Source organism: Hypanus sabinus, chromosome 23, assembly GCF_030144855.1.
Source record: "Hypanus sabinus isolate sHypSab1 chromosome 23, sHypSab1.hap1, whole genome shotgun sequence".
NCBI classification, from domain to species: Eukaryota; Metazoa; Chordata; class Chondrichthyes; order Myliobatiformes; family Dasyatidae; genus Hypanus; species Hypanus sabinus.
Window position 1 is genome coordinate 12,978,911 of NC_082728.1, and position 14,421 is coordinate 12,993,331.

Sequence of the window (14,421 nt, forward strand, 5' to 3'; positions counted from 1 at the left end):
GATTACTCCCTGTGTTCTATATAGACAATGGTATCTGATTACTCCCTGTGTTCTACAGACAATGGTATCTGATTACTCCCTGTGCTCTATAGACAATGGTATCTGATTACTGCCTGTGTTCTATAGAGACAATGGTATGCGATTACTCCCTGTGTGCTGTAGATACAATGGTATCTGATTACTGCCTGTGTTCTATAGAGACAATGGTATGCGATTACTCCCTGTGTGCTGTAGATACAATGGTATCTGATTACTCCCTGTGTTCTATAGAGACAATGGTATCTGATTACTCCCTGTGTTCTATAGAGACAATGGTATCTGATTACTGTGGGAAGTTTCCTGTAATTAGTTTTATTCCCAAAAGACGGCTTTTCTTCTGCTTGTCAATTTACAAAGTAACTCTTAAGTGGTCCTCTAGTTCCTGATGGAAATGATATTATAACCAATTCTGCCTATGTAGTACAAATAACATTCCCTAATTCATCTCTGGTGCTCTATCCACTTCTTATTATGAGAGGAGCTAGAAAAGATGGTGTTAGCTGATTTTATAGACCTAGGTGACTTCTTCCAGTTCTCTGTGAAACAGAATTTTTTTTTCGTATCTTTCTTTTCTTTTCAAGGCGGCTGGGGTCCTCTCAGAGTCCATGATGTACAGCTGTAGCTCATACTACGGTTCTCCACGAGTGGTGGGTTCTTGGACTTGCTGTACGGCCTGACATTTTGATATCTCCAGTTGCGGCCTGGAAGACGAGCACCTTGAAAGACTTGGTTCCTCGCCAATGTTGCCGACTGAAGCGTCACGGGGACTGAAACATCGAGACAGCAGGTAGTGTGCGCTGCTATCAGAAGAAGGCCCCTGCACTACAGCAATCACTTTCTCTGCCTCTCTCTTGTAGACGGTGAGCGAGACCCTGCCCATTCTTGAGTCGGGGGACTCGGAGAAGCAACGCGGCAAGCTGCTGATCTCCACTGTTGTTGTTTGCAGGAGATCTCTCTCTCTTACTAGTGAGAAAGAGTCTTTCTGAGATACCAACATGTTGGGATGGATTGTAGTTTTTGATTGACTCCAGATGATGGGTCTTTTTGGCAGTTTTGCTATTGTTTGCATGGTGGGGAGACGGGGAGGTAGGTGCTTGTGCTGGTGCAAGTGGAGGGGAGGGTCAATGCTTTGGCTGCTGCTTGTGCGTGGGATAGCTTTGGGGTTCTGATGTTTCTGTCATTCATTCTTTGGGTTTTTTTTTCTGTTTCGTGGATGTCTGTGAAGAATAAGAATTTCAGGTTGAAAACTGTGTACATTCTCTGATATTAAATTGAAGTATTGAAAGCATGCATTGGAATAGAACTACCTGTATTCCTTACAACCTGGGTGAAATCTGGAACTAAATATTGAATTGACAGCCCTGAATCATACCCAATCTAATCACTAAATCTAAATGTTATTTCAGTGGAAACAATTCCATTATGGCTTGGAGAAATATCTGTGGAGTAAAATCCCAGAGATATTTAAAATGTACAGTGTGTTTGAAATCCCTATAATAACCTGCCTCACAAATTATTTCTGAGTAATAGACGTTTGGTTTTACAACAATGTTCAATTTTACTTTAAATCAAAACCATCATGATTTAGCCAAACTTTTTTCTGCCCTAAATTCAGATTTGACAAAGTTTTACTCTAATTATGATCCTGAAAGATTGGTTGCCAGGGATATTTCACGATAGAAAAAAGCAGCAACATAATTACCCTTGCACAATATTCTGAGCCACTGTTGAATCCAACAGCCTTAAATAGATCCACACTCTTCAACTCATGACAGTTGCAGAAACAAAGTTGTTTGGTCTGGTATTCCAAGAGAACCACTAATGAATCGCTCCACCTTCACTGCCTGCAGCTCTTGCTTTCTACCCAGTAACAAACAGCAAACAAAAGAAGCAGAATTAAACTCAGAAGCAAGAGTCCTCTATTGTTTGGCTGTGTACAGCAGCTCGATGGAATCAATGCATCAGCTTCAGCCTCAGACTGGTTGCTGGTTTCCCTATATTACTGTATACTACATAGTGGTCAGTTTATTACACACCTCCTATTCCAAATAAAGTGGCCACTGAATGTATGTTTGTGGTCTTCTGCTGCTGTAGCACATCCACTTCAAGGTTTGATGTGCTGTGCATTCAGAGATGCTCTTCTGCACAGTGCTATATTACCCATGACTACTTGAGACAGCTGCCTTCCTGTCAGCTTGAACCAGTCTGGCCATTCTCTTCTCACCTCTCTCACTAACAGGTGCTTTCACCCACAGAATTGTCGCTCACTGGATGTTTTTTTTTGTTTCTTGCACTATTCCCTGTAAACTCGAGAGACTGTTGTGGCATGAAAATCCCAGGAGATCAGCGGTTTCTGAGGAAATCAAACCACCCTGTCTGGCACGAACAATTATTCCATGGTCAAAGTCACTTTGATCACATTTCTTCCCCATTCTGATTTTTGGTTTGAAGAACAACTGAACCGCCTGACCTTACCTGCATGTTTTTATGCACTGAGTTGCTGCCACATGATTGGATGATTGGATAATTTGCACTAATAAGCAGATGGACAGGTGTACCTAATAAAGTAGCCACTGAGTATATATTACTGTAATAGTTAAACTTAGAAATATCAACTAGGCAGACATCCTGACAGCATGGGAGATAATACATAAATATGAGTCATAGTCATACACAGGCCATTTAGTCCCCAACTTTTCTATGCCAACCAAGATGCCTCCTGAGGAAGTAGAGGTAATGGTGAGCTTTCTTGACGGTGGTGTTTACATGGTTGGACCAGGATAGGCTCCTGGCAATGTTCACTTCCAGGAACTTGAAGCTCTCCACCCTCTGTACTTCAACACCGCTGAGGTAGACAAGGACATGTGCACTGCCCCACTTCCCAAAGTCAATGAGCAGCTCTTTTGTTCAGCTGACATTGTAGGAAAGGTTGTTTTCATGATAGAATCAGGGTTATTGTCATTGACACACAGCATACTGTGAAACCTGTTGTCTGTGACAGCAGTGTAGTGCAATATGTGAAATATAATAAGAAATATATTTAAAAAATAAACAGAAAACAGAAAACTAACAAGGTAGTGTTCATGGGCTGGTTCGTTGACCGTGCAGAAACCTGACAGCGGAGGGTAAGAAGCTGTTTTGAAAATGTTGAGTGTGTCTTCGGGCTCCAGTACCTCCTCTCTGATGGTAGTAATGAGAAGAGGGCATGTGCTGGGTAGTGGAGGTCTTTAATGATGGATGCTGCCTTTTTGAGGTATTACCCTTCGAAGAAGTCCTCGATGGTGGGGAGGCTAGTGTCCATGATGGAGCTGGCTGAGTTTACAACCCTCTGCAGCTTTTACCAATCCTGTGCAGTGGTCCCTTCATACCAGATAGTGATGCAACTAGTTAGAATGTTCTCCACAGTACATCTATATATGTTACTAAGTTCCCTGACTCCTTCCTGTACGCCGACTAATTATAACATCAATAAACACGCCTGATTTCACATAAATACATCTTTCCTCACGATTTGACAATGTAGATCCAGCTAAAACCGGATTTTCCAGACGGCGTCACAGAAGCTGGGTTGAACCCAAAAGTGCATACATCTTAAAGGACTGGTAATCATTTCTCTGAATAATATGGTTGCTTTTAAGGCAGTCAAATTCAACAATGGTTTGGAATATATGGCACAGTCAGATTAAATTGCTGCATTATTATAGTTCTGTCAGAAAATGTAATATGTGCAATTTATAGCAAAAATGTTATAATCCCAGGTGTGATTAAAATACAAATGATATTATTGTACATCAAAGAAAATGTAGTATGTTCATTATATTAATATCACATTTCAATGCAGTTGTTTTGCATTTAAATGCTACTCTGTATTATAACGAGAGTATGTAAAAGGAAAGCACAAATTACACAGGATATACAGTACAGTAACAGGCCACTTAGCCCAACCAGTCCACCCTAGGAATTAAACTGCACTCAAATTACTTCCCTTTTCTCCTTTACCAAATCTCTCTCTCTTTCTGATGGAGAGTGAGAGCTTGCCAGTCCTCGAGCCGAGGGGGTTTGGAGAAGCTACGTGGAAGATTGTAACATCGGAACAGCCAGTTGCTGGTCTCCCGCTCTCGTTACTCTCGTTGTTGCAGGGGAGACCTCTCTCTCCCTCGATGGGGGGGGGGGGGAGTGAGGGAGAGAGCCTGTCTGAGATATTGAAGTGCTGGGTTACGAACTGTAGTTTTGATAGACTCTAGATCAAGGTCTCTTTGGGCGGGGGGGGGCAGCTTTTGCTATTGCTTGTGGGCGGGAGGGGGAGGGGGACTTTAGGGTTTATCATTCATTCTACTGTATACATTCTCTGATATTAAATTAAACCACTTGAATTGAACCACTTAATCTGTTATTTCCTTCTTTCATACGGTTTTCCAGACTTCCCTTAAATGCACCTGTAATATTTCAAAGTTCAAAGTAAATTCATGACCAAAGTATGTATGTTACCACATGATACCCTGAGATTCATTTTCTTGCAGGCATTCACAGTAGAACAATGAAATACAATCGAATCGATGAAAAATACACACAAACAAGCAACTGGTGCAGAAAAAGACAAACTGTGCATGCATGCATGCATGAATGAATGAATGAATAAATAAATATATATCAAAAACATGAGTTGTAAAGCCCCTAAAAGTGGTCCATAGGATGTGGAATCAGTTCAATGTTGAGGTCAGTTAAGTTACCCACACCGGTTCAAGAGTCATTTGATTGAAGGGAAATAACTCTTCCTGAACCTGGTGGTGTGGGACCTAAGGCTCCAGTACCTCCTTCCCAAAGGCAGCAGTGAGAAGAGAGCATGGCCTGGATGGTGGGGGTCCTGATGATGGAATCTGCTTTCTTGTATCTATCACTCCCTGTTCCACATTCTTCTAACCTCTTAATTAAATTACTTTGGTCACTGTCTTATATCATGATTTCCAGATATGTTTTTCCCTGACAAGAAAAAAACATTCTTTTTGATGTACTCCATCAAGGTCTTTCATTATTTTGAAGAAGGTGACAATTTTTTGTAGGCAAAGCAGTTAACTAACCACAGAGAGTTGTGGACACAATTCAGCACATTACAGAAAGCGCCTCCCTCCATGGACTCTGTCTACTTCATACTTCCTCGGTAAAGCAGTCAGCATACTCAAAGGCCCCACCCACCCCAGACATACCCTTTTCTCCTTCTTCCCATCAGGCAGAAGATACAAAAGCCTGAAAGCACGTACCAACAGGCTCAAGGACAACTTCTATCTCATTGTTATCAGTCTCGAAAAGACCTCTTGTAAGGTTAAGATAAGACTCTTGATCTCGTAATGGTCTTGCACCTTACAGCCTACCAGTGCTGCACTTAGACTGTAAATGTAATGTAGGGTAATGTGAAAGATGACATATATTATTCATAACAGAAACTATTCTACATAATTCACAAACACCATCATTGAGTTCTTGTCTTTAAGAAATGGTGTCTGACGTAATGATGCCAGTGCAAGACAACTCTTTTTTGGTTTGTTCAGAATGGAAGGACTGTGGATTTGTTCAACACATAAGATGACTCTCACACATTTTATTCATAAAATCCACAGTAACACATTATTCTGCATCCTGCAATTGTTTTCCCTTCCTCAATCCACAATTGCAATGAAGTGATCTGTATGGACCGCATGCAAAACAAGTTTATCATTATACTCGGTTCATTTGACAATAATAACCAAATTTATCAATTTACTTTCACAAGCGAAGAAGTTTGGACTAGATGGACCAAGGGGCCTATTTCTGTCCTGTAGTGTTCTATGACTCCATGTCTATAATATTGAAATTCATCTGTTTTCTATACAAATTCACATACTTTTGCTCAATTCCACATTGACAGCGTTAGATCAGAAAATGTGTCATGCTCTTGAAGCGGATGTATTTCAACATGATCTGAAAAGTGTTGCTTAGGTCTTAGGTGAGCAAAGACATTGCTGCTGGTAAATTCCAATTTAAATCCTTTCCAGGCAATATAAAGTCTCTGGGTTTTCTCTTCTCAAGCTACTGTGCAGCAGTGATGAGGCAATACTCTGCCTTTATTTTCATTTTGGCCTTCACTGTTCTTTGGCCCTCTGTATGCATGGGGGTTTGGTTCCGGGCTCCCCCCCCCCCCCACTGCCACAGATACCAAATTCCACAGATGCTCAAGTCCCGTGTATAAAATGGCGTAGTATTTGCATATAACCTATGCACATCCTCCCGTATACTTTAAATCATCTCTAGATTACTTATAGTACCTAGTACAATGTAAATGCTATGTAAATAGTTGTTATACTGTATTGTTTAGGGAATAATAACAAGAAAAAAGTCTGTACATGTTCAGTACAGATGCAACTATCGTAGCTCTTCTGGGAACGCTGATGTCGCCTTGGCATCATCCAATGCCGATTCTCCCGTGATCTTTAAGTTCTTGAGGCTATTGCGCTTTACATAGCTAGCCAGCCATCCCTTACTAGCCTTAAACTCCTTCCTCTTGCTCACAACACAAGTAGTGAACAAACAAGACATGAGGCAAACAATGCTCAAACAACAAGTAATACTTTTAATCATCTCTAGATTACAGTACTTTACACTCCTTCTTAGCCTTTGAGGAATTGCTTTGACCGGTTCATTGCTTTTTAGGAGCCATTTTTTCACAGAAACAAAGGGTGCACACAATACAAGAGGTGACCGAACGAGACGCGAGGTGAACAATGCTCAAATGACGAGTGCTAGAGAGAGAACTTTCAGGGGTTTTCTCGATCCCGATCCACTGTTGGTTGAATCTGCGGATACACAGGCTGACTGTACTTTCTGAATTCACAGTAAGGGGCAAAACCAAAGCTCTCTCCATGAACATCAAACATCAACTCTCTAAGCATAAGCCTTTGTATTTTTTATTAGGGGTAGAGAAGTAATGTGTTCCTTCCCTCCACTAACCTGCAGGTCACCCTTGGGTAAGGTGTTACACCTATTTACCCCCACTCCCCACCCTCGATTGGGTTCACGTGAAGTCATGGGAGCAGGTGGTGAATGGTTGTATGAGCAGCTAGTTCATATCACTAGTCCTGGTAATGTGACCACTGATGCCAGGCAGACAACCTCTGAAGAGTATTAATAATGGCTGGGGGTCACCCATCTTGTAAAGACACTGCCAAGAAGAAGACAATGGCAAACCACTTCTGTAGAAAAACAATCATGGTCATAGATTGCCCATGGCATATGACACAGCACATAATGAAGATGATGAATAACTTAAAGAAGCCAACTTTAACTGTGAATATTACTAAGGAACTTAGCACCTCTGTGTTTTAAGTGATGTTTGTTTTCTTTTGCTCAATTCCACATTCCATAGAGTGTAGGAGAGGAGTATTGACACATAGTAGTCATCAACTATTTCTGCTCAATTACAATTTCATTTCAGATTTAGATTCACTTATTTATCACGTGTACATTGAAAAAGACAATGAAAAGTGTTATTTGCACAATAACCAACACAACCTAAGGATGTCATCACACATTCCAATCGCAATGATATATTTTATGAGTTACACCACATACATTGAGATTTATAACTTACAATGTCCAAAAACAGCCAAGGTCCTGACATCATTACTACAGTGTGTATGAGTAGCTAAAGACCTTCATGAGGCCTGATGAAGGATCTTGGGCTGAAATATCAACTGTTAACTCTTTTCCACAGATGCTGTCTGGCCAACTGAGTTCCTCCAGCATTTTGTGTGTGTTGCAATGATGTTTGCAAGGTAGTTAATGATGGTAGCCAGAAACTGGAAAATATCTAATTTGAAAGCACACACAAAATCCTAGAGGACCTCAGCAGGTCAGGCAGCAGCTATGGAAAGGAATATTGAATCGATGTTTTGGATCAAAAGCCTTCATCAGGTTCTATTCCTCCCTAAGGAAACCGCCTGCCCTGCTGAGTGCCTCCAGACTTTTGTGTGTGTTGCTCTAGATTTCCAGCATCTGCAGAATCTCTTGTGTTCAATTTGAAAATATATTCTCAATGAATCGACAAAAGAAAGGAAATTGATTTCAGATGGGAGTTGGTATGAAAGTGTTCAATACATTAATGGAAATTGTTTCAAGTTAGGACTAACATGTTGACAGAATATCAACACAGGTATTGGACTGAAACAGTCATCGTATTACTGCAGGGATAGTTTCCTGAATTAACATGTCCTAATTCTACAGAACTGTAGGCGTTTTTACCAGTTCTTATATTTTCTTTGGAATATCCCTAAAGCAGCAGAAGTCCAAGAGATTCAAACTGGTTTCAACAAAGTAAAAATCTCTTTATGTAGTTATAGCTTATGTTGGGAACTCTCTGTAATTATGCTGAAAATGTGTTGCTACACCGTGTGGACTCTAATCCCCAGTTCGGGAATTGCACCCGGGTGTTGTTCTCCGCTGAGAATCCAGCATCCAACTGACTGAAGAGATGTAGTGTTCTGTCAATGATGCACACTGCTCTTGGACTGCTTTGATGGCTAGTGATTTTTTTCCCTCCAGGGTTACTGGCTGTCAAACTGAATGCCTTTGACATTCACACACGTTCAAAAAGGGACTGGCACTATTAGTTTACGGTAGTGTAGGTGGGTAGCATGGTAGCATTGTTGGCATAGTGGTTAGCACAATCATTTTACAGCGTCAGCGATCACCAGTCGGGGGTTCAATTCCCAATACTGTCTGTAAGGAATTTGTCCTTTCTTCCCGTGACCGAGTGGGTTTCCTCTCACAGGGATAGTGAGCTTTGCCTGGCCGTCTTGGCACAGGACGCATGAAAACACTTGTGGGCTGCACCCAGCATAACCTTCAGACTGTGTTGATCATTGATGCAAAACATTGTATGTTTCAATGCACGTGACAAGTAGAATTGATACATGTGCACCACAAGCCTTCTGCTCTTATTCGTTTTATACTTAAGACTGTGAGGCTAAACTCAACCTAAGTACTATATTTAACGTTGCTGATGACAGCACTGTCATTGACCAAATCAAAGGTGGTTTGAGATGTCCTGGAACGGAAAGCCTCATTCTGGGAGCAGACGGCAGAGAGCATATAGGGGGGAGGTTGAAAAACTGGCGGACGGGTGCCACAACAACTACTCAAGTCAGCAAGACCAAGGAGCTGGTTGTTGACTTCACAAGGAAGAATCCACAGGTCCACGAGCCAGTCCTCTTCAAGGGATCCGAGGTGGAGAGGGTCAGCAACTTCAAATTCCTCGGTGGTGTCATTTCAGAGGATGCTTTCTGGGTTTGGCACGTAAGTGCCATTATACAGAAAGCAGAGCAATGCCTTTACTTTCTTAGATGTCTGAGAAGATTTGGCTTGCCATCTAAAACTTTGACAAACTTCTATAAGTGTGAGGTGGAGAGTATATTGACTGGTTGCATCACGGTCTGGTATGGAAACACCAATGTCCTTGTACTGAAAAGCCAACAAAGAGTTGTGGATACGGTCCAGTCCATCACAAGTAATGTCCTCACCACCAATGAGCACGTCTACATGGATTACTGTTGCAGAAAAGACGCACCCATCATCAAGGACCCCCAACATCTAGGTCATGCTTTCTTCTTGCTGCTACCATCAGGGAGGAGGTACAGGAACAGTTATTACCTCTCAATCAACTATCAGGCTCTTGAACCGGAGGGGATAACTTCACTCAACTTCACTTGCCCCATCATTGAAAGGTTCCCACAACCTATAGACTCACTTTCAATGACTCTTCGTCTCACGTTCTTGATATTTATTTCTTATTTATTTATTATCATTTTTTTTCTGTTTTTGTATTTGCAGAGTTCGCTTTATTTTTGCAAATTGGCCACTGTTGGGTGTGGTCTTTCATTGATTCTATTGTGTTTCTTGTATTTACTGTGTATGCCCATGAGGGCTAAAAATGGTGACATATATCTACTTAGACAATAAATTTACTTTGAACTTTAAACTTAATCTTTAATCTTTATTATTGCCATATCGAGAAGTACAGTGATCTTTTTTGTCTGTGTGTCCTCTAGATAGATCATTATACATACATACACTCAGTGGCCACTTTATTAGATACCTCTTGTACCTATTAAAGTGTTTGTGTTCAGAGATGCTCTTCTGCACACCATTGTTGTAAGCTATGGTCATTTGAGTTACTGTCACCTTCCTGTCAACTTGAACCAGTCTGGCTTTTCTTCTCTGACATTGCTCATTAACAAGGCATTTTCACCCACAGAACTACCTACAGTTTCTGAGATACAGTTCTCAAACCACCCCTTCTGGCACCAAAACCATCCCATGGTCAAAGTCACTTAGATCACACCTCTGTCTCATTCTGATGTTTGGTATCAGCAACAACTGAAACTCTTGACCGTGTCTGCATGCTTTTATGAGTTGCTGCCACACGACTGGCTGATGGGATATTTGTATTAATGCGCAGGTATACATATGAACCTAATGACGGTAGCCACTGAGTGTAAATACATTGAACTATGTAATTATATATTAAAGAAATCAAAATGCAGAATAGTGTTGTATCTGCAGAGAAGGTGTAGTGCAGATAATCAAGTAAGTTATAATTAGTTATTTAAGAATGTTAAAAGCACTACAATGTAATTCAAATGAGTTTTTAAATCAAATAAAAAAGGCTTGTGGGCATGCAGGGTTGGTGCATGAATATGCAACGACACTAACAGGCTGTCCCGAGCACACCCTAGTGTGTTTGTTGTTAACACAAACAATGCATTTCACTGTATATTTCTATGGAAAAGAGTAAACAGTCGACATCTCGGCCAAAAACATCGATTGTTTACCCTTTTCCATTGATGCTACCTGACCTGCTGAGTTCCTCCAACATTTTGTGTGTGTGTGTTGCTTTGGATTTCCAGCACCTGCAGATTTTCTTGTGTTTGTCACCGTGTGTTTCGACATACACGTGATAAATAAAGTCGAGTTTTGAAACTTGAGGAATTAACTTGTGCTCCCCTTTCTCTCCAAAGCTCTTTCTTTCCATTGAAATCAATGGCCTGCTGGGCTTGAACAAGGTTAACATGGTGCACAGCAATCGAGGGATCACACGCTGACCCATTGGCACAGCATAATTGACCCTGAGAGCAGTGTTTATGGCTGAGCAGAAGTCTGGGCTTTGGCCTGCACTTCAGAGAGCTGAACTATACAGTTTTGCAGATCCTAAAGGAGAATTCTGGCCATTTTAACCATAATTTGTGCTCACTCACAGGGGAGAGCCTGGCAATACAGTACGATTATCTTCATACCAGCTCAGCATTTCCACTTAACTAGTTAAAGGTGCACAAAATGTTCTCCACGGTAAAAAAAAATTGCCTACAGTGGCCAGTTTAATCAATCAGAATGTTATCCCTTCTGATTCATTGACTGCAATACAAACCTTTGACTTCTAGCGTTTCACCCAAATGGCTGGTGGACACAACCACATTTTCTTGCTGCACTTCATTTCATCCCTTATATTCCCTTGCCCCTTTACTTCCCTTTAAACACAAGGGGTTCCATATAAAACGCTGTAGGAACTCAGCAGGGCAGGTAATATCTATGGAAGTGAATAGACAGTTGATGTTTTAGGCCGAGACCCTTCACCAGGCTGTCATTGCTTTGGCAACACCATTAGCTACCCAAAGTGCATGCTGGGCTTTGCTGCAGCAACTTTAACCATAGTGTCAGAGTACACCAACGTTGACTGTCTTTTGTACCATGAAAAGCATTCTAACTGGCTATATCACTGTCTGGTATGGAGATGATTGTACCACTGCATAGGATCAGAAAAAGCTGCAGAGGGTTGTAAACTCAGCCATCATGGGCACTAGCCTCCCCTGAAATGACGACATCTTCAAAGGGTGATGCGTCAAAAAGGCAGCATCTGACATTAAGAACCCCAATCACCCAGAATATGCTCCCCTCTTATTACTACCATCAGAGAGAAGCTGCAGGAGCCTCAAGACACACACACAATGTTTCTTACCCTCTGCCATTGGATTTCTGGACAATGAACCAACCCATGAAGACTACCTCACTATTTTTGCTTTCTATACACTTCTTGATTAATTTACTTATATATTATTATTTCTTATTGTAATTTATAGTTTTCTATGTATTGCACTGCACTGCTGCTGGAAAATAACAAATTTCACGACATACGTTAATGATAATAAACCTGATTCTGACTCCATTTAATCGTGGCAGATCTTTTATCCCAATTTTCTTACCCTGTACCCACAAACCTTAACCCCAAGATTCAAGAGCCAAGTTTGCTTATCACATGTACTTCAAAAAGCACAGTGAAACCTGTCATTTGTGTTAATAATCAACACATCTGATGGCCTGCAGGAGGACAGCCCACAAGTGTGGGTAGACATTCTCTCTCTTGTCCAACAAAATCCGATCACGACATTCCAGCACTAACATAGCACATCCACAATGCTCGGGAACAACACAGAAAGTAACAAGCAGCAAAACAACAACAAAAGCAAAACAAGTCCCATTCCTTCCTCCCACCTACACACATACACAGTCCTTTAACCCCAGGACAGGCTGTCTTCCTCAGCCTCCAGCCTCTAGTGGACTCGGACTCAAGTCTCAGGCCAGTAAACATTGGGCTTCCACTTCCTCAGCATACTCGGACTCGGTCTCAGGCCTGCAGACATCGGGTTTCAAATTCTCCAGCCGACTTAGACTCAGTCTTGGGCCTGCAGACATTGGGTTTCGATTTCCCCGGCAGTCTCATGGAGATTCACAGACTCAGACCTGGCCTACGCCCTTACCAATCGACCAACTATCAATTTCTGCCCCAGGTACAAGTAATGAGTTGGCAAGAAATTCCACAGATTCATCACCCTTTGGTTGAAGAAATTCCCTTCCATCACAGTATTAGGGGGATGTCCTTTCATTCTGAAGTTACGTCCTCAGCTCTTGGACTCTCCTGCTAATGGAAACATCCTCTCTGCATCCACTCTATCCAGGCCTTTCAGTATCTGGTAGGTTTCAATACAAAATCACCCCCCTCATCCTTCTGAACCCTATTGAGCACAGGCCCAGACACTTCAAACGCTCCCCACATGTTAAGCCTCTTGTTTTTGGGATGATACTTGTGAAAGGGCTGGCATATATCTCTTTAGATATAGGCCCAAAATTGTTCACAGGCAAAAACCCTCCCCATCATTGAACACATTTACATGGAGTGCTGCCACAGAGAACCACATCCATCCTCAAGGGCCTCATCACCCAGGCAATGGTCGCTTCTTGCTACTACCATAGGGAAACAGGTATAGGAATCTTAGGTCCTACACCACCTGGTCCAAGAACAGTTGTTATCCTTCAACCATCAGGCTACCGAATGATCATGGGTAACTCCACTAATCTCAAAGCTCAGCTGACTCCACAACCTATAGTCTCACTTACAAGAACCCTACAACTCAGTATTATTCATTTACTTTTTTGTTATTTGTATATAGCGCATTGGCTGTTTCTCAGTCTTTGTTATTTATAGTTTTCATAAAGTCTATTGTAGAGTGGATTCTGGTTAACTGGGTCATCAGTTAGTTGGGATAGCCACTTATTTGGGAATTTCTTAAAGAAACAAAAACTAATCGAGAAAATAGCTGGGATTCCTTTTGTTTATTTGGGACACTATACCGCTTAATTGGGACAGGCGGTTGCTGCTGAAGAGTTTCTAACTAGCATCAGTTGTGTGCACTTGCATGGCCGGTAGACACTACATTGTGATTAGAGTGAGCAGTTTTTAAATAGTGTTCAAAAACAATGATTTTTGCCAAAGATATTTGATGAGAAACGAGCAGAAAGATAATTCAGAACTGTTTTGCTCACTGTTGTTTCAAGCATTGAGGTTTGGAGATGCCAGAAACGACCAGGAGTGAAAATGAAATGATTTCACTAGTTCAACAAGTTAAGCACTCCAAAGAGTTTGAAGGTATCAACAATCATCTTGAACGTTACAATGAAAATGAAGATTTGGATGATGCAATCACTGAAGGCAGCCCATTACCTGCACAATTTTTCGGTGCTGATCTCGTTCGTTTACAGTCAATCAAAAGAACACAGCACCATACACTAGAAGAGATCCTCCATCGATAACCCTTGGGAACTAATATACAGTTTTAGAGTACTGTTGTAGTATTGGTTGTATTCTAATTTATTCTGTATTTCATTTAAATACATAATTTGTTACACAGTAAGCAGTAGTTTGTCTTTTTCACACCTTTTTAACTATTTGTTACACAGTAAGCAGTAGTTTGTCTTTTTCATACCTTTTTAACTATTTGTTACACAGTAAGCAGTAGTTTGTCT

General features: G+C 41.3%; 1 protein-coding gene across 4 annotated transcripts in view; it reads right to left on the reverse strand.

Moving 5' to 3' along the window:
- LOC132379976 (endonuclease V-like) overlaps nucleotides 1-14,421 on the reverse strand; it is a 160,367-nt gene that overhangs the window by 93,143 nt on the left and 52,803 nt on the right. The window contains exon 8 of one of the 4 annotated variants that reach the window (XM_059948397.1): nucleotides 459-1,256. The exons of the other annotated variants lie outside the window; for them this stretch is intronic. Within the exon in view, the coding sequence (XP_059804380.1) occupies nucleotides 1,221-1,256 (36 nt within the window). The 3' untranslated portion in view covers nucleotides 459-1,220. Of the gene's footprint in view, nucleotides 1-458; nucleotides 1,257-14,421 lie in introns of those variants that run through there. 4 annotated transcript variants of the gene reach the window in all.